At 36.0% G+C, this 27521-nt stretch overlaps 1 protein-coding gene across 9 annotated transcripts in view; it reads right to left on the bottom strand.

Moving 5' to 3' along the window:
- Positions 1-27521, bottom strand: part of EIF5B (eukaryotic translation initiation factor 5B) — a 70415-nt gene that overhangs the window by 35533 nt on the left and 7361 nt on the right. For 4 of the 9 annotated variants that reach the window (XM_028497106.1, XM_028497107.1, XM_007118521.4 and 1 more), the window contains exons 2-11: positions 19397-19431; positions 14930-14973; positions 12434-12559; positions 12250-12334; positions 10902-11577; positions 9583-9800; positions 9029-9179; positions 3164-3259; positions 2578-2667; positions 698-772 (exon numbers count right to left, since the gene is read on the bottom strand). In XM_028497106.1, the coding sequence (XP_028352907.1) occupies positions 698-772; positions 2578-2667; positions 3164-3259; positions 9029-9179; positions 9583-9800; positions 10902-11577; positions 12250-12334; positions 12434-12559; positions 14930-14973; positions 19397-19431 (1596 nt within the window). Of the gene's footprint in view, positions 1-697; positions 773-2577; positions 2668-3163; positions 3260-9028; positions 9180-9582; positions 9801-10901; positions 11578-12249; positions 12335-12433; positions 12560-14929; positions 14974-18258; positions 18277-19396; positions 19432-27521 lie in introns of those variants that run through there. The other 5 variants (XM_024129788.2, XM_007118527.4, XM_007118526.4 and 2 more) reach the window with 3 other exon arrangements.

The raw sequence follows: 27521 nt of genomic DNA, 5'->3' as shown, positions 1-27521 counted from the left end.
GCCTCCCTCTGTTGTGGCCTCTCCCGTTGCGGAGCACAGGCTCCGGACGCACAGGCCCAGCGGCCATGGCTCACGGGCCCAGCCGCTCCGCGGCATGCGGGATCCTCCCAGACCTGGGCGCGAACCCGGTTCCCCTGCATGTGCAGGCGGACACGCAACCACTGCGCCACCAGGGAAGCCCTGGTAGGCTAGCTTTAATTAACTTATCCCCATCTGTAACATTATCACTCTGGGAAAAAATGTATTCTAAAGCGTAGGCAACTATCTTACAAATGACTTTCTGAAAAACCATTTATTAATAAAATCAGGATCCATATGAGGACTTAGGAACCATGGCAATGGAGAGCAAGACTGGTCTCTATCCCCAGGAATGTTCATACAGCTTTCATCATCGGGAGACTATTTCTTTCTTTTTTTTTTTTTTTTGCGGTACGCGGGCCTCTCACTATTGTGGCCTCTCCCGTTGCAGAGCACAGGCTCCGGATGCGCAGGCTCAGCGGCCATGGCTCACGGGCCCAGCCGCTCCGCAGCATGTGGGATCTTCCCGGACCGGGGCACGAACCTGTGTCCCTTGCATCGGCAGGCGGACTCTCAACCACTGCGCCACCAGGGAAGCCCTCAGGAGACTATTTCTTTAAATATATACACACCTCCAATAACCACTGGACTTATCAATGTGTGCTTATGAGCTACTCACCTGTTTCTCTCTCCTCATCACTAGCCATAGCTTCCCAATCATCCAATCCAGCATCCTCATTTTCTTCTTCCTCTTCTGTAAATAAAATTTTCATTAAAGACATAGAATATATCTAGACACATAAGATTGCTTTTAGAAAAAAAATTATGTAGAAAACTATCCTGACATAAAAAAAGAAATGTTTTAGTTATGCAAAAAGTATGTACACAATTTCATTACCTTTGGAACTAGTTTTCAATATACCTAGCATATTAAATCCTCTACTATTACTAAATGCTTCACAATTTCCTCGTGTTTTGAATACACTATATTAAACTTAACACAGATTTCATATCTGAGGTAATTAAAATATTAGCAACTCATTGAAATGTTCCTTTAGATCTTGAAAAGGTTAAATGATGGCATTCAGTTCTTGAGGATAAAAAAAATTTCACATATATCTTCTTTTTGATCTTCAACCTATATTTTATACATAAGAATGTATTGTTTATTTTGCTTTAACCTCTACAAATACATATAAATACAACTTAAATTACATAGTTGGAGGTACAAATCTACATTTTTATTCCAGTTGAAAATAAAAACAGTACGTTGTGCTTACAACCCAAAAAATAGCCAGAAAGGTATAATTTTGAGTTTATAGACTTTAAACTCTCATTAACAAAAATGATTCTTTTTACTGAAATCTAATCAAGCAAAATTATTCTCAAATGAAAGGAAGATGAGATTGGGACACTGTAGTATTTGTTTCCCTGTCATAATTACTATTTGCCAACGTTTGGATATACCTTCTTGAGGAGGAAATGAGTCAGAAACACATACCCCTAACTCCTCCTAAATTAGCAATTCTTTCTAGTGCTACAAATATCACCTAAAATAGGGAACTGCTGTTAAGTCTATCAATGTGAATTTCTCTAATCTCATCCTGTTAAGCTGAGGTGTGCCCAGGAAAATGATCCTTTTTATATTGAGAATAGGAGGGGAAGAAGAATAGGATCAGTAATACCTTTCACCAGTGTGGGTCAGTCTTAACATTCTCTAAAGCTGCTCCCATTCCTGTCTTTAAACACTGGAGATTCTCCTGATTTTACGAAACATACATTTAGCCAGCCTCTGGCTCTCCTAGCAACAGCTATCTCATGAATTAGAACAATGTTTATCTTAAAGAAAAAAAAAGAAAATCGAGAGATTTTCTCCAATCTCAAAACACACACACAAAATGAGTAAGTTGAATCCTCTTACTAATTTAGTAAACAGAAGCCTGACCTCTAAAGATTTTTTTTTTTTTTTTTTTGCGGTACGCGGGCCTCTCACTGTTGTGGCCTCTCCCATTGCGGAGCACAGGCTCCGGACGCGCAGGCTCAGCGGCCATGGCTCACGGGCCCAGCCTCTCCGCGGCATGTGGGATCTTCCCGGACCGGGGCACGAACCCGTGTCCCCTGCATCGGCAGGCATACTCTCAACCACTGCGCCACCAGGGAAGCCCTAAAGATTTTTAAATGCCAATTTTTATGACTCCTAATAAAAGTTCTAATTAAAAATGCTTCCAATTTGCTTCCGAAGGATTAAATAGAGAACTTTAGTTCTTCTTGGTACCGCTTAAGAATTCTGACCCATAAATAAAAACATCAGAGAAAATCCAAATACCTCTCTCTATCTTCTCTACAAAACATTTTACCAACACTATTGTAAAGAACAAAAGTGATTCAAGTCTCACCTCTATACTTTTTTCAGTGGAAATGAAATGATTTAGAGAAAAGAAAGAACTATAAAGAAGGCCATCCTGCCAGACATTTGGTTTCCCCAAACTAACGATAAGCAAGACAACTTATGACACATCAGTGATATTTAATAGGAACTAATTAGTCAACACTACTGACCTGGTTCAACAGGAGGTGGTGTCTCTTCTTTTTCAGGTATTCCTTGTTCCACAACTTCTACAGCAGCACTTAATTCCATTGGTTCACATACTGAAAAAAGGAACAGAAACCAAGGTAACAATACTTTTCAGTGCATAATTTCTGTTAGGATACTCTGTTAAGTACTGAATAAAAACCAGTAGTACAACCTAAATTCTTTAGCAAGTTTAGAAAACATTTAAATATCAGCTATGCGTTGTTGTTTTTTTAAACAGGAAACTAGTTTTTCTTTCTGCTTAAGAATAGAATGTAAAATTACAGAAGGTTGAGAAGGAAACAGAAAACATAAGAATGATAGTTGTGCTTTTCAGAGTTAAGAACAGTTATTCATAGCACAGGATCCAGATTCTTCAAACAAAAGTACTTTTCCATTAACCTGTCATTTGAATCAGTTGAGAATGATAATAACAAGAAACAAGGTACAGGAAGTAAGTTTCAGTATGCAATTCTGATTTGTTGAATTCTTTTTAAGACTTCTGTCTTGAAGCTTATGGGGGAAAAGGCAAACAAAATTGTTTCTAAATCACAGGCCATTTTGTATGCAAACCTTTATTTTCCAGCTGCTGTGGTGTTTTTTTCTTCTTTTTATCTTCATAAATTGGTCTTTTCTTTGGCAAAGAGTCTTTTGATGGCACTTCAACACCTGAGGGATAAAAATGGAAAATTTCAGGGTTTATACTACTTGCTTGTCACCTAAGAAATACTACTTAAGAAGATAACATTTTATTCACCTCAGAGATACATACCCTAAAATATAAAAGAACATTCATGGAAAACCCTCTTTTTTAATGTAAGGTATTTTAAAATTTATATACGTTTAAATTCCATTTCTTTGGTGTCCAGTTCTATGACTTTTGACAAATGTGTGTAGTTATGCAACCACCATCATAATGAAGATGCAGAACAGTTCCATCACCCTGTGCTGCTCTGGGAAGTTAAACCCTATTCACCTCCTTATGCCCCTGGCAGCTACTGACCTGTTCTCTAACCCAAAACATGTGCTCTTTCCAGAAAGTCACAGAAATAACACTTTACAGTCTGGCTATCATCATAAATGGATGTGAGTCAGCCTCGTTACTATATGTACCAGTACTTCATTTCTTTTTATTGCCGAATAGCATTCCATTGTAAGGATGTACCACAGTTCCCTTATTCAACAGACAGCTAAAGGACATTTGAGTTCTAGTTTTTGACAATTATGAATAAAGCTGTTAGGAACATTTGCATGCAGATTTTTCTGTGAACATTTCTCTGGGGTAAATACTGTGGAGTGGGAATGATGGGACATTAAGATAAATATGTACAGTTGACTCTTGAACAACATGGGGGGCAGGGCTGCCAACTCTCCGCGCAGCCGAAAATCTGCATATACCTTATAGTCAGCCCTCCGTATCCACGTTTCCTCCATATTCATGGTTCCGCATCCTCAGATTCAACCAATCACAAGTTGTGTAGTTACTGTAGTATTTATTATTGGAAATAAAATCCACCTATAAGTAAACCCACACAGTTCAAACCCGTGTTGTTCAAGGGTCAACTGTATTTAAATTTGTAAGAAACTGCCAACTGTTTTCTAAAGTGGCTTTACAATTCTGCATTCCCACCAGTAATATATGAGAGTTCCAACTGCTCTTACCAGCATTTGGTAAAGACAGATATTGGGTTCTTTTAAATTTACATATTCTAATAAATGTGTAGTGATATCTCATAGTGGTCTTAATTTGAATGTCCCTAATGATGTCGAGCATTCTTTCCATGTGCTCATACTGAATAGTTTCTTGGTGAAGTGTCTCTTCAAACTTTTGCCCATTTTTAAATAGGATTGTTTTTCTCATTGTTGAGTTTTGAGTTATCTTTATATATATTTTTATGCACACATACACACACAGTTATCATGTATGACTTTCAGGTATTGTCTCTGAATTCTCTCAATGGGGTCTTTTGCACAGCAAAAGTTTTTAACTGGACTTCCTCAATTTTATAATTTTTTCCTTTTATGGATTATGCTCTTGAAGTTGTAACTAAGCACTCCCTGCCTAACACAAACTCACAAAGATCTTCTCCTATGTTTTCCTCTAAACGTTTTATAGTTGTATATTTTATATGTAGATCTACAAATCATTTTGAATTAAATTTTATATAACGATTGAGATTTAGGACTAAGTTTTTGTTTTGAGGTTTTTATTTATACAATAAATGTCTAATTGTTCCACTATCACTTGTTGCAAACATATTTTATCTACTGAACTGTCTTTTCCTATGACAGAAAAAAAAAAACCTGACCATACGTAGACTCTATTCTGTTCTATTTATCTATTCTTTTGCCAGTATCACACTGGACTGATTACTGTTTTTACAGTTAGTCTTGAAATCAGATACTGTGAGTCCTCCAAGGTTTGTTCTTTTTCAAAAATACTTTGGCCATTCTAACTCCTTTATCTTTTCATACACATTTTAGAAATAGCTTCTAGATATCCACAAAATATTCTGCAGCAATTTTGACTGAGATTGCACTGAATCTACAAATCAGTTTAGGAGAACTGGTATCTTAACAACATCAAATCTTCCAATCCATGAATGCAACATCTCTCCATTTACACAGGTCTTTGATTATTTTTGTCAGTGTTTTACAGTTTTCAGCATATAGATTCCACAAATACTAAGTGTTTCAATTACTTTTATGGGGGGGTACTGTAGATGGTACCATTAATTTTTTATTTTTACTGTTAATTGCAAGCATATAGAAATACAGTTGATATTTGCATACTGGTCTTATCTATAATCTTGTTAACCTCACTTACTAGCTGTAGGATTTTGTGGGGGGTAGATTCCATGGGATTTTCTATGTAGACAATTGTCATCTGTGAATAGACAGGTTTATTTCTTCCTTCCAGTCTGCATGCCTTTCTCTTTTTGCCTAATTGCATGAGTTAGGACATTCCAGTGCAATGTGCCATGATTGTGATGAGAGTGGATATCCTTGCCTTAATCACAATATTAGTGTTTATTAGTATTCAGTCATTCACCAGTAACTGCAAATTGTTGTATGTTTTTTGTAAATGTCTTATATCAGGGAAGGAAGTTCCCTTCTATTCTGTTTGTGAATTTTTATTATATGTGAATGGTAAATTTTGTCAAATGATTCTTCTCCATCTATTGAGATGATCATGTAGATTTTCTTCTTTAGTCTATTAATATGGTGAACTCTTTATTGATTTTTAAATACTGAACCAACCCTGCATTCCCAGGATAAAACCCACTTGGTCATGATAGATTATCCCTAAATATAAATATACATAAATATACGCACATAAATATTTATATAGTTGGCCCTTGAATAACACAGGTTTGAACTACACAGATACTTATACTCAGATTTTTTTCACTAAATATGTATTATAGTACTAGAAGATCCACTGCTGGTTCAATATGTGGATGCGGAACTGTGGATACAGAGGGCCGACTAGAAAATTATACACAGGTTTGTGCCTGCATGGAGAGTTGCCCCTAACCCCTAGATTGTACAAGGTCAATTGTATTGCTGGAATCAAATTGCTAATATTTTGTGGAAAAATTCTGCATCTTTGTTCATGAGAGATATTGGTCTGCAGTTTTCCTTTCTTGTAATGTCTTTGTCTCACTATGATATAAGGGCATGCTGTCCTCATAAAATGAGTTGGGTAGTTCTGGAAGATAATGTTCATAACTAGCAATATTTCTTCCCTAAATATCTGTTAGAATTCCCAAGTGAAATCATAGAGGCCTGTAATTTTCTTTGTTGGAAAATTTTTCTTAACTTCGATAAAATGTAAATAGATATAGGAATATATTTTTAAAATAGATATAGGACTACCCAGGTTATGTATTTCTTTGCATGTTGGTAGTTTGTGTCTTTTAGGGGAATGTGTACTTGCTATATGCTTAGTAGTTACAGGCTAAAGGCTATGGAACAGACTGAAAAGGTAACCTGCTACACAATTCAGCATAATTATCTGAAAATATCTGCAGATACACTAAGAACACATTCTGAGCTCAATGAATAAGTTTTATATTATTCTAGGTAATGAATGTGGTAAATAATATTTACCTAACAAGGAGGCTTTTAAAGACATGGTGAGACGTAGCATGTAGTATCTTTTCAATGAATGCACTTGTGGAGGGCCGTTAATGTCAGGCTAAGAAGTTTGGACACTTTTATTAACAGACAATAGGGAACCCATAAGAGGGCAAAAACTGGGCAACACTATGAAGAATAAGAAAAGAGACTAGGGCCAGAGATGCCACTTGAGAGACCATCTCTTCCAAGCCTGTCCTAAAGATTGATGCCAAGTTCACAATTTTAAATAATTTTCATCTAATCTTGTAAATACAAGTCAAACTACTCCATAAAACAGCACTTCTGAGATTGGCAAATTACTCCCTATGTGGTCCTATCCCAATTTCTCCATGAGTGCTGCTAGCCTGTCAGATAGCCACCGGTCAAATCTGATATTTGGGTGCTAGTTGTACTTGAATTTGTTCTTTACTTTTGTTTTTTAAAAAGCTATATCCCCAACTGAGAATAAGACTTTCTGAAATCTAAGTACTGTGTTTCTCTACACTTACTGCTCCCAGCTGACCATATAATGCATAACAAAGAGCTGGTCACACAGATCAATTAAATCTCAGTTCTAGGACCTTGGACAAGCTCTGAGTCTCCATTTTTTCATCTATATGATGGGAATGAAGATATTTATGAGGAAATAATGTCAAAGGTAACATCAGGTATATACTAAATACATAATAGATGGTAGCTCTTACTTTAATTATAGCATAAGCACCAAAATTACTATAATATAAAAATCTGTGGAATGTAGGGACAGGACATTAAGAGAGGTCCCAAAATATTCTTCTCAAAGGAGCAAAGACACTATTTTAAATCATCTTACCTGTCAAAAACATAACTGATTAAATGTTCAGATTATGGTCTCTAAACTAAAAGGAACCAAGGTTCCTTGGGTAAACAGTTGATTTCAAGGTCTAAAGGAGAAAATCTGCAAGATGAACCTGGGATATCTCATGGTGTTAGAAAGCAAGGAAGAGGTCCAAGAATATTGTAGTCAAGTGAAAAAGTCACAGGGACCAACCTGAATGATTTCCTGCTAGCCAAAGATGGTATAATTTGAGTATCAAAAACATAAATGACTTTAGGAGATGAAAACATATCAATTATATAAAACTCCATTAAGATAAAATGATATACATCCAAAACAAAATTAAATTCACTGGTCACCTTTGGAGGTTAAGGGGACACCAATTTATTATTTTGCAAATTAGTAAAGAAAGGGAAAGAATTAAGCATATATCCTGGTTTTCCTGCATGAACTGTATTTCAGGGAAAGCTTTTCTTTAGAGAAAGATTCTAGCTAATAAATGCAGAAAGAATGACAGACTATCACAATTCTGCAATTCCTAACGAAGTACTGGATATAGGCAATGATCACCAATTGGAATTAAAATTATTAGATGAAAAGTCAATGAAGAACTTTTCTAAGGGACAAGGCTGCCAATAGCTAAACTCACTGATCAATCTTGACATCACCAGAAGGCAAGCAGATCACGTGCCTCCTCACATGAGGCACTAGGTGGTAAAGCACCACTAAGAAGTAGCCAAACTGCCTAAAAAATTACAAGGTATAGAGAAATAAGTTAGCCAACACCAGGAGAATGCAAATAGACAAATCCAGAAAAGGAGAAATTCTAGGAAAAAATCCAGTATCTTCAACAAATAAATCCATGCCAAAAATAGGGGTGGTACTGGTATCAGTGAGAGATAGACATTATCAACCAAATACAACACATGAATCTAATCTGGATCCTGATTTGAACAAATCAATTATAAAAGACATTTTGGAGATAAGTGGAAAAAACTAGACATGGACAAAATCAAGATATCAAGGAACTTTGTTCAATATAATAATACATACTACACTTATATTAAAAAGTAAAATGTCCTTATCTGTTAGAGATACATACTAAAGTAAAATGTGAGTAAAATAATAATGGCATCTGGAATTCACTTTAAAATACTCCAGGGGAAAAAAGTGGGTGGAGGGGGGGACAAAACAAGAATGGTAAATGGTGATAATTGTTGAAACTGAGTGATGTCTACATGGGGACTCATTTTACTATTTTGTATTTTCATTTACACACATACTATCATTTACACACAAATTTTTATCACAGTATAGACGTCATCTCCCTAAATAATGAAATTATCTCACCTATTCCTTACATTATTATTGGACTTTTTCACAGCATTTTCACAGAATTCTCCTTCTGATTCAACTCAATTCTCCTTTTGACCGTTACAGAAATATAACTGCATGAGAGAAGTTTCTAGAGCATTCAGTTAATTAAGAACACCACCTACCCTGAGCTTGTAGAAGTTTAAGGGTAGCTTCGGCTCTGGCTCTGGCTTCTCTCTGGGATTTAGTTAAAAGTTTCCCTTCTTTTTTCAAGCGTTCTTTTCTTTCCTTTTCTTTTTGCTTTTTCCTTTCTCTTTTTTCTTGTTCCAATCTTTCCTATAAAAGAATATGTATCAGACAAAAATTGTATTAGCTTAATGAATTACAAAATTTAAACATAACCCAAATTTCTAACAAAGCTCTGAGATACATGCAAAGTATTATGTTAGGAGCTTCCAAATGAAAGTACTTTAAATGTTGTACATAATGAGTATTAATTAGTATCACATGAGAGTCGACTATGTGTTGGCAATGATGCACAAGCAACTCCTGTCTGTACCTGAGGAAATAAGGTAGGATTTTCTCTACCTCTTCATCTTATTATTTATATCTGAACAATAATGTAACTGAATTACCATGCAACTAAGAAATTTTTAGAATTAGAAAGCTAGAGATATTTTATGAGAAGCAGATTTAAGTAAAACACCAAGTCAAAGTCAGCAACTTCACAATGACATACCTCTTCTTTACGCTTGGCTTCCAACTCTTCAAGGCGTTTTATCCGTTCTTCCTCTTCTCTCTTCTGTCTTTCCTCTTCTTCTTTAAGCTTAGCCAGAGCTTCTTGCATAGCCTTAACTGTGGCTTTGCTAGGTCCTTTCTTCTTCTCTTTTTCTTTTTCTTCCTTTTCTCCTTTCTTTTTCTTCTTATCTTTTTTCTTTTTGTCTCCTTCATTGTCATCTACCAAAAAAGAAGAGAGGCAAAGAATATTTTTAAAAGTTGTTTCCTACGGCAATGGTAAGCAAACCCCAGAATGCTGGAACCATAATGGGCCAGGGCTTATGCCAGCAGCAGGCTAAGGGCTTTGAGTATCAAGGCCTCCTGAGCACTTGAGTAACCAGAAGAGCTCCAAACAACCCAGCTGGCCTCCTTAGAAGCCTACAATGCTGGTGCTACTGAGTTGTCCTGAGGGATTCAAGAAGACAGGAGGATCCTGTCATCAGGGAGAAAATATACAGTACCTAATGTATCTTCTTAATCCATGGTGTCTAAATTCCTAAATTCTGTAGCTAGGTTTGCTTCTGTAAGATGGGGATGATAAGAATGATGCCTACTTTAAGGGGACAGACATTAGAAGAATAAAATACAAAAATATAAATATATTCCAAGAACTCTATAGCATTATGCTAAAGAATTAAAGATTATAAAGCTACTTTCTTGATGGTTCTCCTCAAACATGCCAGACAGTAAAAATTTCAGTGGTTAAAAAGCTATGTCAATTTTCCCATTAAAAGTTTTCTAGTCTAAAGAAAAATTATATAAGTCATTTGATCTTTGTTTTCATTCTGAATAAGGGGGAAATTTAACTAGAAAGCTTTTTTGCTAATTGGTTCTGCTACAAAAACGTGCCTCAGTATTGCTTAAAAGATGTTAACTAATTTCAGCATGTTACTTTTCCGTTTCATAGACCAAATTAGGTTTTTAAAAACAGGAAAGAATTCAGATATTATCTCACACTGAGGTGTCAAAAGGAAGAGTAAATTTTTCATTAGGCAACTTCCAGTCTTCATCAGCAGCAAAAAATTGTTTTCCACAGTGGAATTCTGTAAAAATCCTAGTTTGTGCACAAATCATTTGAAAGATATTTTATACTACATACATAAATGTTTAACAATGAAAATCAATTAAAAGAGTACTTAGACCTAATTTTTTAAAGTTTCTTACAATTTAGTACCTTTATAACCAAGGACAAACAACAAAATGACTTTGGGGCATAATGATCAAAACTTAGGCTGATTATGAATCCAAGCCTTTTGCCCTTTCCTCAATATTATTACCAACCTTCTGCAGCTATGGGAGCCTCTCCTTTCTCTTCAGAGGCAGGAGGTGCGCCAGAATCAAGAATCACTTTGGACTTTACAGCTTCCTCTTCAGATTTCCTTTGAGATTCTTTTGGTTTACTCTGATCCTTTTTACCAGATTCTAACTCTTCTTTTTCTTTCAGCTTCCGCAGTTTTGCCTTTTCTTCATCCCGCTTTTTTCTCTCACGCTCTTTCTTTTCTGCCTTCTTTTGAGCCATTGTCTTAATTTTGAAGGAGGAGTCGTCATCTTCATTCCCACTCTCTACATTAGGACCTGGCTTATTTTTCTGATTTTTTTTCTGTCCTTTCCTGGACTGCAAAAATTCATCTGATTCATCACCACTTTCACCAGAAGAATGTACTCTCATACAATCTTTAATTCTTTTACTGTTATCCTCATCCTCTTCTGACCCATCCCGCTTCTTATTTGATTTTTGAGCTTTCCCTTTACTTTTTTTGGAGAGTTTACTAAAATCATCATCATCATCACTCCCAGAGTACATTTCCACTTTGGGTTTTGCAGTCTTTTTTGATTTTGAATCTTTATCGTCCAATTCTTCACTATCATTATCTTCAAGACTTTGTTTTTTGCCTTTCTGTCCTTTCTTTTTTTTATCTTGTTTTGAGGTGGATTCATCTTCATTATTTTCTGTTGGCTAAAAAATTTCCATTGTTAGAAATATTAACAGAGTTATACTTTATTTCTTTTAATAGTTGAAGCTCCTCAAAGACATGTACTTCGTTAAGTACACATGGAAAAATTATCGAAATAATTTTAAAATAAGGTCGTTTTTACAAGAATATAAAACTCAAGCAAGTAACAGAAGCTAGCCTAGGCCTCAGGCACATCTCATATTCACTGTAAATTTCAGAATCCAGGTGGTCTGAAGCAAACACTAATCACCAGTCCACATTTACTACCTTCTTCAAATGGCATAAAAAGCCTAAGGGGAAAATTGAAAGAAAAAATATCCATCCCCTCTCTCATTACTCTGAGGCTTATCCAATTTCAAAGGATGGAAAGGAAGTATCAATAATATAGAAAACTGCAGGTAGAGCTGGGAAATGTTATATTTCCAAATGTACCAATTTTACAAACAGACAACATATCACAAAATACCTTTAGATTCCCAAATAAAGCATCTTTATATCTGTGAAAGGTTTTAAAATGCATTAATGATTCCCTAAAAACTGTTTTTTCCCTTTGGCATCAAATTTTATGGAAACTTTTAACTAACATATATATGTTGCTCAAAAGTTTCCAAAAGCAGTCCCTAAAACTGGAGCTAGGAAGAAGCATAAACAGGTAACAACAATCTGTATTTCACCTTTGCTGTAGCAGTTTCTCTGTCAGCTTTGACGCCTTGAGCTTCCCAAGACAATTCTTCCAGTTCTTTCAGGATATCATCTTCACTAGAAATGGATTAAAATATATTGAGGTACTGAATTAGTTTAATAAGTAAATCTAGTACCAAAGCTAATAAAAATCAAATATATTTAAAATATACTTACTCAAAATCTTGCTTTTTTTTCTCCTTTTTCTTTTTCCCCTTTGCCTTTTGAGGTTCCTGTTCCTTGGCAGCACCAGCTCCTTCTATTTCTGCAGCCAAGGCATCAAGATCAATGTCATCCTTGGCACTTAAATGAAAACAAAGAAGACCTAAATGTTACTCCAGAGCAAAATAATCTGTCACATTCACTTATAGAGAATTTTTTTTTTCACTTTAGCCTTTTTCATGCATTAGCAGCCCACTGAGAAAAATCACTTGGCAAGTTCTTTCAGGACAACACTTGAGTTATAACTACTCATAAGCCTCTCCGTATCTGCTTCAATAAAGTTTGAGTTACACTCAAACCCAAAAAGAGTTATAATGAACAGCTCCAGAAAGAAAATGTAGGTAAATCAAGAAAAGGAAATTCATGCTTGTATTCAAGTAACCCTAAAAAAGAAAAAGAAAAAAAAAGAAAGAAAGGAAAAGAAAAGGAAATTCACTTTTGTTGATACCAAAGTTTTTTTTGTTGAGTGTCTGAATGGAATTATTTATAAAATGAAGAGAAGTTAAAAGAGAAAAAGATTCTTATTATTTGATTATCAATAACACCTAAATCTTTGGAAACCTTTGCATTTTTACTTGGAATAGTAAAAATTTTAGAGCTGAAAGGAACTTTCATCTAGTCTATCATCTCATTTTACCAAAGGGAAAAAACAAGATGCACAAAGTTTGAATGCTTTCAGCAAAACATCACCACACATCCAAATCTAAATAAATTAGGAATGATTCAGTAAATAAAACACCCCAAAATCCAGAACCAAACCTGCTCACAATCTTTTACATTCCTGGTTTCATTTCTGGTTCCATCCCACAATGTCCTCCATCTACCAATATTACTTGGAGTAATAAACCAAACTAAGCTCCAGTTAAAACCTACAGAAAACAAAGGAGGTCAGTCTGAGATGTACAAGTAGAAAAGGTATATGAATTCAAATAAATAATACAATCAGAAAACAAAGACCTCACGCAACATGGCCTCCACTGGTGGATGCCCTGCTGTGAAGATGCTTCACTTCAATAAAGATAATTCCTAATATGATAAATATAAAGATTATGTAACAAGACACTGAGGACACAGTATTTATCCTCAAGGAGCTTCACAGACGAGACAGAGAGAGAGAGCAAACGAGTAAAAAACCAGGAATTGCAAAATGCTAAATGCCATGAATTAAAAGAATTTAATGCTTTTATAGGTGACCAGAATTGAAATGTGCTCCCTTTTGTCCAACATTTTAGACAGTGTATTTGAGGGGGATCAGAGAACACTGAACCACTGTACTGGTGGTGACTTCCCAAAGCACCAAATCCAGAATGAGAAAGTCAGACACTTCCTAGCAGAGGAGAAACCTAGACCCAAGTTACTGAAGGAGAAAAAGGAGTTAACCAGGCAAAGAGGGTGCATATATCAGACACAATGAGCACAAAAACCTAAAGGTAATAACATGCATGGTGCCTCAGGAGGACTCATAAAAAGGTATCTGAATCAACTGAGAAGCTTTTTGTAGGTTGATTTCTTGAGCCCACTCAAGATCTAGGGAACCAGAAACTGGGGGTGAGAGCTAGGCCGTGTATTTTTAGCAATCTTTCCAGGTCGGATTTGAATGGTTTTTCTTTTTTTATAAATGAAGAAACTGAGGCACAGAGAACTTGTCCAGGATCACACAAGGCAGAGATGGGATTTGAACCCAGGAAGTTCTGTTTCCGAAGTCAAAGATAGTAACCCTGCTGGCATAATCAAATTTGCATTTTAGAAAGCTACCTCTGGTATAAATGATAGGGCAGAATCCCAACTAGTTAGGAAGCAGGAAAAGGTAGGAAGCTTTTCTAGCTAATTGGGATGACAAACACACATCTGACTTGCAGCAGTGGCAGGCAAGATGAAGGTATATGAGTCAGATAAATACTAAGGAGATCAATCAGCAACACAAATGACCAACCGGTTGTATCTAGAAAGGGGGAGGGAAGAATCAAGGATAATTCTCAGGTCTCATCAGGTAACAGAAACCTAAGTCTGGCCCAGCAGCATGAGATCAACCAGTACCATCTCCAAAGGCAGCTCTGCCAATATTCCACACTACAGCAGCTTCCGAGATAGGGTGACAAGGGAAGGTGGTTAATGATCGATGCTTGGCACCTCACCTCCAAAAACTTGCCAGCCCTCATCTGACTATATTCATCTCATCAAAATAGTTTGTGATTTGCTATACTGCCACAGTATTCATTAACAAACATCTCCAGAATAACAAAACATTGGACTACATCTGTATGCTGCTGAGTTTGAAAAGCTCTTCTGGCTAGTAATAGAAATTAACAGTTTGAGTGCTTACTGTTTATCAGGCATTGTGCTGACCAATTACTAGACATACTATACGTCATTTTATCCTCATAACAACTCTATTAAGTTAAGCTTAAAGATGATACTTTATAAAAGGCATCCAGCTAGAAAGTTACATACCAGGAACTCAAGCCCAAATCTGACACCAAAATTGTACTGACTTCCTAGAAAATGGGAAATACAGTAATCAAGTTTCTGAAAATTATCTGACACAGCTACAAAATATATCAATGATATAACAACATGCTTAACAGTCTTACCTACCATGGTTTCTAAAGTGTTCTTTCAATGTGTACTGAACTTCCTACCCCTGAGTCAAGAGAATGTCCTAAAATGTCAACCATATTACAAAAGGACATGAAAGTGACACATAACATCAGTTATTTAACTTGAGACTTTAATCTATACCTACATTTCAGCCCTACTTTTCTACCTACTCATTACATACTACAGCTTAAAGATTTCAGTAAACCAAGAGTCAAATCTACAATCCAGTCATGCTGATAATGAAAGCTTTAAAACCTTTAAGGAATGTATAAGAGTATTTTTATGTAGGTACATCTTTCTGCAGATCATTTTTCCTTTATCAAAGCTACAGTATTCTTACTAATATTTGCCCTTCCAGCCCCAATCCTTTATTCTAAACTTACTGCAGACTTCCAGAAATAAAAAGCAATTTTCTATGGTATTCAACTCCGTGTCTTCATAGGCCACATTCCTCCATCATCAGGACAGAAAAAATGTTATAACTTAATGGCCTTTAAAAAATGAAGCTATTGGGACTTTCCTGGTGGTGCAGTGGTTAAAAATCTGCCTGCCAATGCAGGGGACATGGGTTTGATCCCTGGTCCGAGAAGATCCCACATGCCATGGAGCAACTAAGCCCGTGTGCCACAACTACTGAGCCTGCACTCTAGAGCCCGCACATCACAACTACTGAAGCCCACACGCCTAGAGCTCGTGCTCCGCAGCAAGAGAAGCCACCGCAGTGAGAAGCCGATGCACCGCAACAAAGAGTAGCCCCTGCTCGCCGCAACTAGAGAAAGCCCGTGCACAGCAACAAAGACCCAATGCACCCAAAAATAAAAATTAATTTTTTTTAAATGAAGCTATTAAAAATATTGCATATGTAGTTTTTTAAAGAAACAGCCAAACTACTTTCTAAAGTGGCCTCACCATTTAATATTCACACCAGCAATAAATGGAGATGTGTATTTTTTCCACATCCAGTATTTAGTATTTTTCCACATCCAGCCGGTATTTAGCATTATGGCTACTTCTCCTTTAAGCTGTTCTAATAGATGTGTGGTGATATCAAGGTCTTCCTTTTCATTTCCTTAAAGCCTAGTGAAGTTAAACATTTTTTCGTGTACTTTGCCATTCATATACATTCCATGAAATGTGTCTTCATATCTTTTACCCTTTTCTAATTGGATTTTCTTTCTTTCTTTCTTTCTTTTTTTTTTTTTTTTTTTTGCAGTATGCCGGCCTCTCACTGTTGCGGCCTCTCCCGTTGCGGAGCACAGGCTCCAGACGCGCAGGCTCAGCGGCCATGGCTCACGGGCCCAGCCGCTCCGCGGCACGTGGGATCTTCCCAGACCGGGGCAAGAACCCGTGTTCCCTGCATCGGCAGGCGGACTCCCAACCACTGCGCCACCAGGGAAGCCCTGGATTTTCTTTTAATGTTGAGTTTTGAGAACTCTTTATATGCCCTTTATATGAGTCATCAGTCAGATATGTGGTTTACGTAAACTTTCTTCCAATCTGTAGCTTGTCTTTTCATCCACTTAACAGGGTTTTTTAACCAGAGGAAAAATTTTGAATTTTCATGAGGTACCATCTATCAAGTTTTTTTCTTTATGCTTTTGGTGTCATGAAAAAGAACTTTGCACCAACTCATAGGTCCTTAAGATTTTTAACTATGTTATATTCCAAAAGTTGGGTATTTTAATGTTTTATTTTGATCTTTTGCCTATGGTTATCCAACTGCTCCAGCAACATTTCAACTATCCATCCTATATACATAAAATTGCTTTTGCACCTTTGTCAAAATCCACTTGGCTATACTTGTATGGGGCTATTTCTAAGTCCTCTATTCTGCTCTATTGATTTATGTCTTTCCCTCTGACACTAATAAACTGTCATGATTAAGGTAGCTATACAAAAAGTCTTGAAATCAGAGTGATTCCTTTTATTCTTCATTATCAGAATTGTTTTATTATTAATTCCTTCAAAATTTTCAAATAAATTTTAGAATATTCTTGTGTGAATTTACAAAAAGGATCTTGCTGTAACTTTTTTAAAATTTTATTATTTTTTTTTAAATTTTTGGCCACGTTGGGTCTTTGTTGCTGTGCACAGGCTTTCTCTAGTTGCGGTGAGTGGGGGCTACTCTTCGTTGTGGTCCATGGGCTTCTCATTGCCGTGGCTTCTCTTGTTGCAGAACACGGGCTCTAGGTGAGTGGGCTTCAGTAGTTGCAGAGCGCGGGCTCAGCAGCTGTGGCACACAGGCTTAGCTGCTCCGCGGCACGTGGGAACTTCCCAGACCAGGGCTCGAACCCGTGTCCCCTGCAATGGCAGGCAGATTCTTAACCGCTTTGCAACCAGGGAAGTCCGTCTTGCTGTAATTTTAATAGCAATTGCATTAACTGTATGTGAATTTAAAGAAAACCAACATCTTTATTATGTTGAGTTTTCCAATCCATGAACACCGTATTTCTCCATTTATTTAGATCTTCTTTGATTTCTTTCATCAGTGTTTTGCGATTTTCACAAAATTTGTATTTAATTTTTAAAGTAATCTGAAGTGGTATTTTTAATTTCTGTTTCTACATACTCATTTCTAATATACAAAATGTGACGGAATTTTTTTATGTTGATCTGGTATACTGCAACCTTGTTGAATCCACTTATTAGTTCTTTGCACTAAGCAAGGAGTTATGATTTGAAATTAAAAGTGCAACCCACCCCCCCCAAAAAAACTAGACTTCATCAAAATTTAGAATATTTGCTGTGCAAAAGACCATATGAAGGGAATTTAAAAAAACAAGCCACAAAGTGGAAGAAAATATCTGCAAACTACATATCTGAAAAAAAAAACTAGTATCTAGACTATGTAAAGAACTCTCAAAACACATCAGTAAAAACCCAAACAATCCAATTAGAAAATGGACAAAAGGCATGAAAAGACATTTCACTAAAGCGTATTTACAGATGGCAAATAAAGGATGTTCCACATCAATAGCCATTTGGGAAATGCAAATTAAAATCACAATGGGATATCACTACACCATCAGAATGTCCTCTCCCCAAACAAGTGATAATAACCAGTGTTTGTTGCAGATGAAGAGGACCTGGATCACGCACACATTGCTAGTGAAAATGTAAGCTGGTACAGCCACTCTGGAAAACAGTCTATCATTTTCCTGGAAAACTAAAAATGTACTTACCATATGACCCAGCAATTGCACTCATGCACATTTATCCCAGGGTAACAAAAAATTTATCTCATGCAGAAACTTGTAGACAAATGCCTGTAGCAGCTTCATTTGCAACAGCCAAAACCTGGAAACAACCCACATGTCCTTCACAATGGGTGAATGGTTAAATAAACTGTGGTTCATCCCCATTCCATGGAATACTATTCAGAAATAAAATGGAATGAACTATTGATACATGCAACAACTTGGATGGATCACAAGAAAATAAGACTGACTGGAAAGAAGCCAATTCCCAGAGGTTATATACATACATGATTCCACTTATAAAATTTTTTATTTTTAAAAATTCATATAAGTATAGGAATGATTCATGGCTACTAGGGTTTAGTGAGGGGAGGTGCACAGAAAGGAGATGATTATGGTTACAAATGAACAACATGAGAGATCCTTGCAATGATGGTCTGTATTTTGACTGTGGTAGTGAATATACAAATCCACACATGTGATAATACTGTATAACACTAAACACAAACATACACGTGTGCTAGTGCAAGTGAAACTGGGAAAATCTGAATATGATCAGTGAACTGTATCAGTGTCAATATCCAAGTTGTGATACTGTACAGTTTTACAAGATGTTATCATTAGAGGAAACCGAATAAAAGTCACAGGAATCCCTCTGTATTAATTCTTACAACTGCATGTGAATCTATAATAATCTTAAAAGTTTAATTAACAAAACTGTTTAAAGGAGAAGGCAAACCTCATACTGAGAAAAAAAAATATTTGCAATACATATATCTGATGAAAGATTTGTCTATAATATATAAAAAAATTCCTATGACCCAACATTAAAGAACACAATTTTTAAATGGGTAAATGATTTTAACACTTAACCAAATGAGATATGATGGGAAATAAACACATGACAAGATGGTCAGTATCACTAATAAGGAAATGTAAACAAAATCACAATGAGATGCCACTACACAGCCACCAGAATGACTAAAATGAGGGCTGATAATATTAAGTGTTGAGAGAGGATGTGGAGTAACTGGAACACACCTCTAGAGGGAATGCAAAACTGGCACAGCCACTTTGGAAGAGACAGTTTGGCAGTTTCTTCAAGTTAAGCATACACACTTACCATATGACCCAGCAATCCCACTCCCAGGTATTTACCTAAGAGAAACGAAAACATATGTCCACACAAAGACTTGTACTCAAATGTTCACAGCAGCTTTATTCATAATCACAAGAAGCTGGGGAAAAGAAACCTAAATATCCAACTACCAGATAATTCGTAAACAAATTGTCATCTACCCACACAAAAGGATACTACTCAATGATAAAAGTAAAGAATGTTACACACACCAACATGGATGAATCTCAAAACGGATTATTTTACGTGAAACCCAGCCAGCCAATAAAGGCTACATTCTCTATGATTCTAGTTATACAAATTTTTAGAAAAGTGAAAACTACAGTGACCCCCACAAAACACAAAAGCTACAGTGATTTTTGGCCAGAAAGGACTGCCTACAAAGGGCATGAGGGAACTTTTTGGGTTAATGGAAATATTCAGTATCATGATTGTGGTGAAAGAAGCACAACTGTATAATTTATCAAAGCTTATTAACTCCACACTTTAACTTTGTGTATTTTATGTCAATTACACCTCAAAGAAGAGAATTTAAATTTCTAGGGATACTATAAAAACGGATGAGAAGTTACAGAATGGATTTATCAGTTTACTGAAAACAGTTAAGGTTAAAATTACATATACCTAATATAAGTCATTTTACCCATTTTTATAAGTTATGAAAATAAGAATCAACATATAATATTTTTATACTACATTAATTTCTATTAACACATTGTAATATGTAACTAAAATGACATTACTGTGAAGGAATCTTTTAAAAACATGGTATTTCTTTATTAATTGTATGTAAAAGGCATGTGATCAACTTTGGTGCTTGGCTTTTTGGAATAATCAAATAAAAATCATATATAAAAATAAAAAATGAGACACTTCACTTTGAGATCAATACACTAAAGCCTTTTAAATACACATAATATAACCAAAAAAAGTTCATTGTAAAGAAGTAAAAGAAAAATTAACTTGTTTGCAAATCTCTCAATTCTGAACTTGGCAAATTTCATTTATTAATGACAGACATTTTCCACTAAAAAGTTGTCTGAGTTAAGTTCTACAAGAACATAGGAAATCCAACCCTTTCCCAAATTATTCCACAATTCAAAATCTCCAAGCTTCCTAGGATTCTCTCCTACCATCCCCTTTCTCCAATGTCTCTTTATTTTTACCCTCGGAGGAGGTCTTACATCCTGGCTCAAAATTTCTCTGACACTGAGAGGTGGGGGTCTATGCCCCTCCCCTTTAATATGAGACTGTGTGACTGTTTACTCAACAGAATATGGCAGAAGTGATGTTACAGTTTCTAAGCCCAGGCCTTCTACTTCCAGGCTCTTGAGACATTCACTGCCAAGCTAATGAGGATGTCCAGGCCACATAGAGAGGCCAAGGATAGGTGTTCCAGCTGACCTGCCAACCAACAGCGACTATCAACCACCAGAAGTGAGTGATGTGCAAGTGAGGTAGCCTTTAAGATGACTCCATCACAGTCATCATTTACCTGCAACCACATGGAGACCTCCAAGCAAGACCAATCTGAGCTCAGTCAAACCTCAGAACCAAGAGAGACGATGATTTTTGTTGTTTTAAACAACTAAGTTTGGGATGACCTGTCCTGTTATGATACAATAATAACTGAAGCACTCACATATTTCTTTCTGTTCCTACTGGATATCAGGGCCTACAGAAGTAGAAACCACACCAGTCCTTCTCCTCTCCCCACCCCCAACTTGACCAAAAAAAACAAAAAAATTGTTTGTAATCTCTAAGTACTGAGGGAAGAAATGGTGATATCTAACCCTTTTCACTTTACTTTGGTTTCTGCTCCTCCCCTGAATCAGGCTCAATAAGAGCAAACAAGAGGAAAAACATAAGGAGGAATCCCATTCTTTACTCCTAACTCTATCCGAGCGGTGCCAGTAGCAATAAAGGAAACAGGGAAATCTAGTCCTGCCTTCTCCATAAGATGCCTTTTGGCATCTCTTTTCCTCCAACCTCCATCTCTTCTTACCCAGCACTCCTTGATAACAGTTACATATACAAACAGGAAAAACAAGACAAAAGAGGGAAAAGCTCAGTAGTCACTGCTCCTCACTAGCTCTCACCATTTGCACAACCACAGAACCCAACAGTTCTCACTCCCCACTCCCTCAATGGAGTTCTATCTTAAGCACCACAACCCATTAATAAATTCAGAGGTACCCAATCATGTTTAAAAAATAAAAGCCCTCCGAGCTTAAAATTTCCTTTTGAACTGGGTCTTGACGTCTTTAAAAGGGATGTGAAACCATACTGCATTGTACAATGCAAGCAAACAGAATGTATCTTATTACTACCTTCCACAAAATTCAGCCTAATTCTCCACTTTCTAAATACCTCATAGTTGAAGCAGTAAAAATGCAAAAGCAAGTATAAGCATCATCTTGTGGACCTCCAAATATACATAATCTAAGTTCCCACATTTTTATGGATTCCAATGTGTTTAACTATAAAATCAGTCTAGGGCAGCTTTTTCAAACCAGAGCGAGTACCCTCAAAGGGGGCAGGTGAGATGGGTTAGGAGGGGGAAACACAGGGCTGTGGGTAATTTCAGAAGACTGAAAATTCTCCCCAGTAACTTTTATCTCTTTGTTTTAATTTTAATATGATAATAAAGATTTAAGATGAACATTCCATGAATCATATGGATAGACACTTTATCACAATTCACTGTCATAGAACAGCAACCAAAGCTTTTGTTTACAAAACCTCCACTAAGTTGTTTCACATTGACGAAAAAGATCAGAAGCAGACTTAATATGTAAATTAAACATTTTAGCCAAGAGAAGGTGCTATAAAACAAAGGTGAAAATCATTAGCTCATACTGAAAAAGATTAGAAAAATTGAGTTCTTACTAGTATATGCATGCTGAACTCAAAAGAAGTCCATTATAGGAGGCAATACTTTCACAATAAAATGGTGATTTAGATCCTGCTACTCAAAAGAATAATTCCAAGACAAGCAGCATTAGTATCACCTTGTTAGAAATGCAAAATCTTAGGTCCCACCCAAGACTTACTACATCAAAATCCCCATTTCAACAAGACCCACAGGTGAATCACATGCACATTAAAATATGAGAAGCACTGGTTTAGAATCAACAAAACACTATCATTCACATCAATGCTGCAAATTTGAACTTCAAAAATTTTTATACTTGTTACTGTTTGATATAAGTGTATTTAGGGTCTCCTAACTGCATAAGAAACTTACTTAGTTTTGCGGCTGAAGATATATATATATAAGCAATATTGATAATTTAAGTCAACATTCTCAACACCTTAAGGATGCAAGTTATGTTCTAAATTAATTGATTAAATTGAGCACTTTTGGCACTCACAGATAGTGAACTCATAATCTTTGTATTCCGTAATTACTTTTACTCTGGTCCTTAATCACTGTTAAAGGATTCTTCCCACCTAATTTCCTTTTGTAACACCTGGCATAACCAAACAAATATTAATAAAATTTTGATGCAGGTAACTACTCTCAGGAGAGGGTAATTCTCACTTGCTGAACAACACCATCATTAGAATGGTCTGGCTGCACCTGTGTGCAGGCACTAGCTAAGCAACTGAAGATCTTGGATACTCTATCATCAACCCCTGCTACTCAAGAGACAGAAACATACAGCACACTCCCATTCCTTCCAATCTGGTTTGCTCTCCTGATGGCAGATTTAATTAGAAAGGGATCTGGAAGACATATGTAATAACTTTAGGAGGCAAATTTGAAATCTCAAGGGTAGCACTCCCGTACTTAACCTAAACTTCACATTCTCCCTTCATCTCCTCACTGTATTATCTGTGCATATGCCTATTTGCTATATTAAAATGTAAGCTCCTTTGAGAACAGAAAACTCCTTTTTGTGTGCTCAATTCACCTCCCTTTTTTAAAAATAAATTTATTTATTCATTTATTTTTGGCTGCACTGGGCCCTCGTTGCTGCACACGGGCTTTCTCTAGTTATGGTGAGCAGGGGTGGGGGATGGGGGGAGGGGGGCTACTCACTGCAGTGCACGGGCTTCTTATTGCAGTGGCCTCTCCCGCTGTGGAGCACGAGCTCTAGGCGCACGGGCCTCAGTAGTTGTGGCACACGGGCCCAGTCGCTCCATAGCATGTGGGATCTTCCCAGACCAGGGCTTGAACCCGTGTCCCCTACACTGGCAGGCAGATTCCCAACAACTGCGCCACCAGGGAAGTCCCCACCTCCCTACCTTTTACAACTAGCAACCAGCAGGGAATGTAACACATTCTTAACAGGCACTATTAAAGAAAAAGCCCTATTTTAGAATGGCAACCACAATTTTCATACAATTAGAAAGGCTCACCAGTTTCATCACTGAGGCTTAATAAAAACCTTGTCTACCACCATAACAATTACTATATTTTGATTGTAGTAAAACTTCCAAATTGAATTTTCTGAAATAATAAATGCAAACACCAGTTTAAAAATCCCACTGAGAGAAAACTACAACTACATTTTATTTACCTAACACAGACAAGGATCCTTTGTATGTGAATTTTCCAAATGAATGGAAACGTACCATTCTTTAAAATTTATATTTAAAATGTAAATCTTTCTTATAATTGATTATGTAACCTCCTGAAATATTTACAAATGTCTGGGGTTGTTTCAATATAATGGGGAGAGGGAAGACGAGGGTGGGCAGGATGCAGATGAACAAGGTTATCTGTGAATCATAATACCTGAAACTGGGTGATGGACAGGTGTGTTCATTAAACTATTCTACTTCTGTATACATTTGAAATTTTTTATTTAAGAAAATTTACACTATAGTAACCAAAACAATGTGGTACTGGTATAAGGATAAACATAAACATCAAAAGAATAAAACTGTCCAGAAATAAATCCATTCATCCATGGCCAATTGATTTCACAGTGGTGTCAAAACCAATCAATAGGGGAAGAAACAGTCTCTTCAACAAATGGTGCTGGGACTATATCTCCACACGTAAAAGAATGAAGTTTTGGACCCCTACCCCACACTATATACAAAAATTAACTCAAAATAGGTTATAACCTAAATGTTAGAGCTAAAACAATAAAACTCTTAAGAAAACATAGGTGAATCTTCACAGCCTGGCATGACTTAACAGTAGATTTTTAGATACAATACCCAAAGCACAAGCAACAATAACAAAAATTAGGTAAGCTGGATTGTATCAAAATTTAAAAACTTTTGTAAAAATGATACTATGTCAAGACAGCGAAAAGACAACCCACATAATGGGAGAAAATATTTACAAATCATGTACCTTATAAGGATCAAGTATCCTGAATATATAAAGAACTCTTAAAACTCAAGCGAAACAAGCTAATTTAAAAATGAGTAAAGGACTTGCACAGACATTTGTCCAAAGATATACAAATGACCAATGAGTACATAAAAAGATGTTCAACATCATTAGTAACCAGACACCACAATCGCTAGGATGGCTATTAATGGGGAAAAAAAAAAAAAAGGAACAGAATTGTTGGCAAAGATATGAAGAAACCAGAACCCTTGTACATTCTGGTGGTGCTGTAAAATGGTGCAGCCACTGTAGAAAAGTTTGGTGGTTCCTCAAAAAGCTAAACATAGGATGATCTACCACTTCCACTCCTAGGTATATACTATACACAAAAGAACTGAAAACTGGTACTCAAACATCTAGACACAAATGTTCATAGCAGCACTTTTCACAATAGCCAAAAGGTGGAAACAACTGAAACAACCATCATCGGGTGAATGGATAAACATTATGTGGTATATATACACAGTGGAATATTATTCAACCATAAAAACAAAATGAAATACTGATATATTCTGCACATAGATGAACCTCGAAAACATGCAAAATGAAAGAACCCACACACAAAAAAGGTTATCATGGTATGATTCCATTTATGTGAAATATCCAGAATAAGTAAATCAAAAGACACAGTATGTTAGTGGTTGCTAAGGGCTCAGAGGAGGACAGAAAGGGAAAGTAACTGCTTAAAGAGATACAGGAACTCCTTTGGGGGTGATGAAACTGTTTTGGAACTAGACAGAGAAGACTGCACAACACTGTGAATGTACTAAATCTCACAGAATTGTACATTTAAAATGGTTACTTTTATGTTATATGAATTTAGCCTCAAAAAAATTTCACAAAACTGATTACGTGTTTCATACCAACCTGAATGGAAGTAAACTAATATAATTTAGCACTTCAGTCATCATTCAGGAGTGACAAGTTTGTAGGCCTGCAAAAGGATTTTGTTCTTAAACCAAACAACAGCACAGAATGCAACTGTTACTTACAAGTCTCTCTAATAATTCCCCTCCATTCTAATTACCAATAGGCTGAGATAACCAAGTCGTGAAAATTCTAAGTTCAGAGTGAGAACGTGAAAAGAAGACTTACACAGGAAAAAAAAAAAAAAAAAAAAAAAGAATAACTTTAGCCAGATACCTGTAATGAAAGTGTGACTTTTAAACATTGTGAGCTACGCCACAATGAAATGCAGGGTGAACCTCCTCTGCAACCTGGTTTGAAAAGCCACTGTGGAGTTGGAAATCTGAAATATGAACTGGATACTAAATATAAGAGAATTTGTGTTAATTGCACTAGGTGGGATAATGGTATTATGGTTACATAAGGAAACATTTAGAGAGAAAATGTCAAGATGTCTATAAAATAAAATACATAAAGCAAAAATGAGGACAAAATAAATAGTAATGATTAAATCTAGGTTATGAGTATATAAGAGTTCATTATACTATTCCTTCAAATTTTCTGTGTGCTTGAAATTTTTATAATAAAGTTAAAATTTTAAACTTTAATCCCAACATTTCATTTTTTAAGACTTATTAGCTACTAACATGTCTGAAAGAGAAAATCACTTTACATAGTCATTTTGTTCTCTTAAATTCTTAAGAGAACAATGGATAATCCAGTAAGTATGTGCCTTTTTCCCCCTAGGTTCATTCCTGACAAGTAATGCCCTTAAGTAACATCCAACCTTAAGTAAAAGGTCACTGACCTGAAGTGGGGGATTATAAAACAAAATACCAGACAATAGTACTACTGTCCTTGTACTGTTTTACAGGACTTTAAATATTGACTTTGTATATGCAAGGTAAAATTTTAAGTCAAACCACTTAAAAAAAAATAGAAACAGCATGTATAAACTCTAACCCAAGATAAGAAGGGGGAAAAATAGAAACAAAGCATTGAAGAATTGGCACAAATAAAAAACAAACCAGGATGGCTGAAATAAGATCAAATATATCATTAATCACAAGCAATGTGCAAGTAACTTTAAACTCTTAAAGATGGTATCAAATTGATTTAGTAAGAATTCAATTTTATGCAGTTTATCCAAAGACCTCAAACAAGTACATAGAAAGGTTAAAAGTTTAAAAAAAAAAAAATAAATCCTCAACAAAACACTAGCAAACCAAATCCAAGAACATATAACAAGGATTGTACACCATGACCAATTGGGTATCCCAGGATTGCAAAGTTGGTTCAACATATGAAAATTGAATAATGTAATCCACCATATATAAATAGTATAAGACACAGAAACCACATAATCATCTCACAGATGAAGAGACAGCAATGTAACAAAATCCAACACCCATTCACGGGGCGGTGGCGGGGGGGCACACCTAACACACTTAATGCAAAAAACTGAAAGCTTCCCTCCACCCCATGATCAGAAACAAGACAAGAATGTCCATTCTCCCCATTCAATACAACACTGTACAGCAGGATCTAGCCAGAGCTTAAGGTAAGATAAAGAAGTAAAAACCATTTCGATTGGAAAAGAAGGAGAAAACTATCTGAACTTGCAGTGGCAGGACGATGTACATAGAAAATCCTAAGGAATCCACATACACAACAAAAAAACATTCAAGCTAATATATGAGTTCAGTAAGAATGCAGAACAGAAGATCAATATATAAAAATCAACTGTATTTAAACTGTGCACTAGCAATAAACAATCGGAAAATGAAATTTAAAAATAATTCCACTTATGATAGCATAAAAAAAATTAAATGCCGAATAATTTTTTTAGAA

Source organism: Physeter macrocephalus, chromosome 12 (genome assembly GCF_002837175.3).
Source record: "Physeter macrocephalus isolate SW-GA chromosome 12, ASM283717v5, whole genome shotgun sequence".
In the NCBI taxonomy this organism is placed as follows: domain Eukaryota; kingdom Metazoa; phylum Chordata; class Mammalia; order Artiodactyla; family Physeteridae; genus Physeter; species Physeter macrocephalus.
Note: the sequence above shows the minus strand (reverse complement) of the source record. Positions and strands in the feature narration are given on the sequence as shown.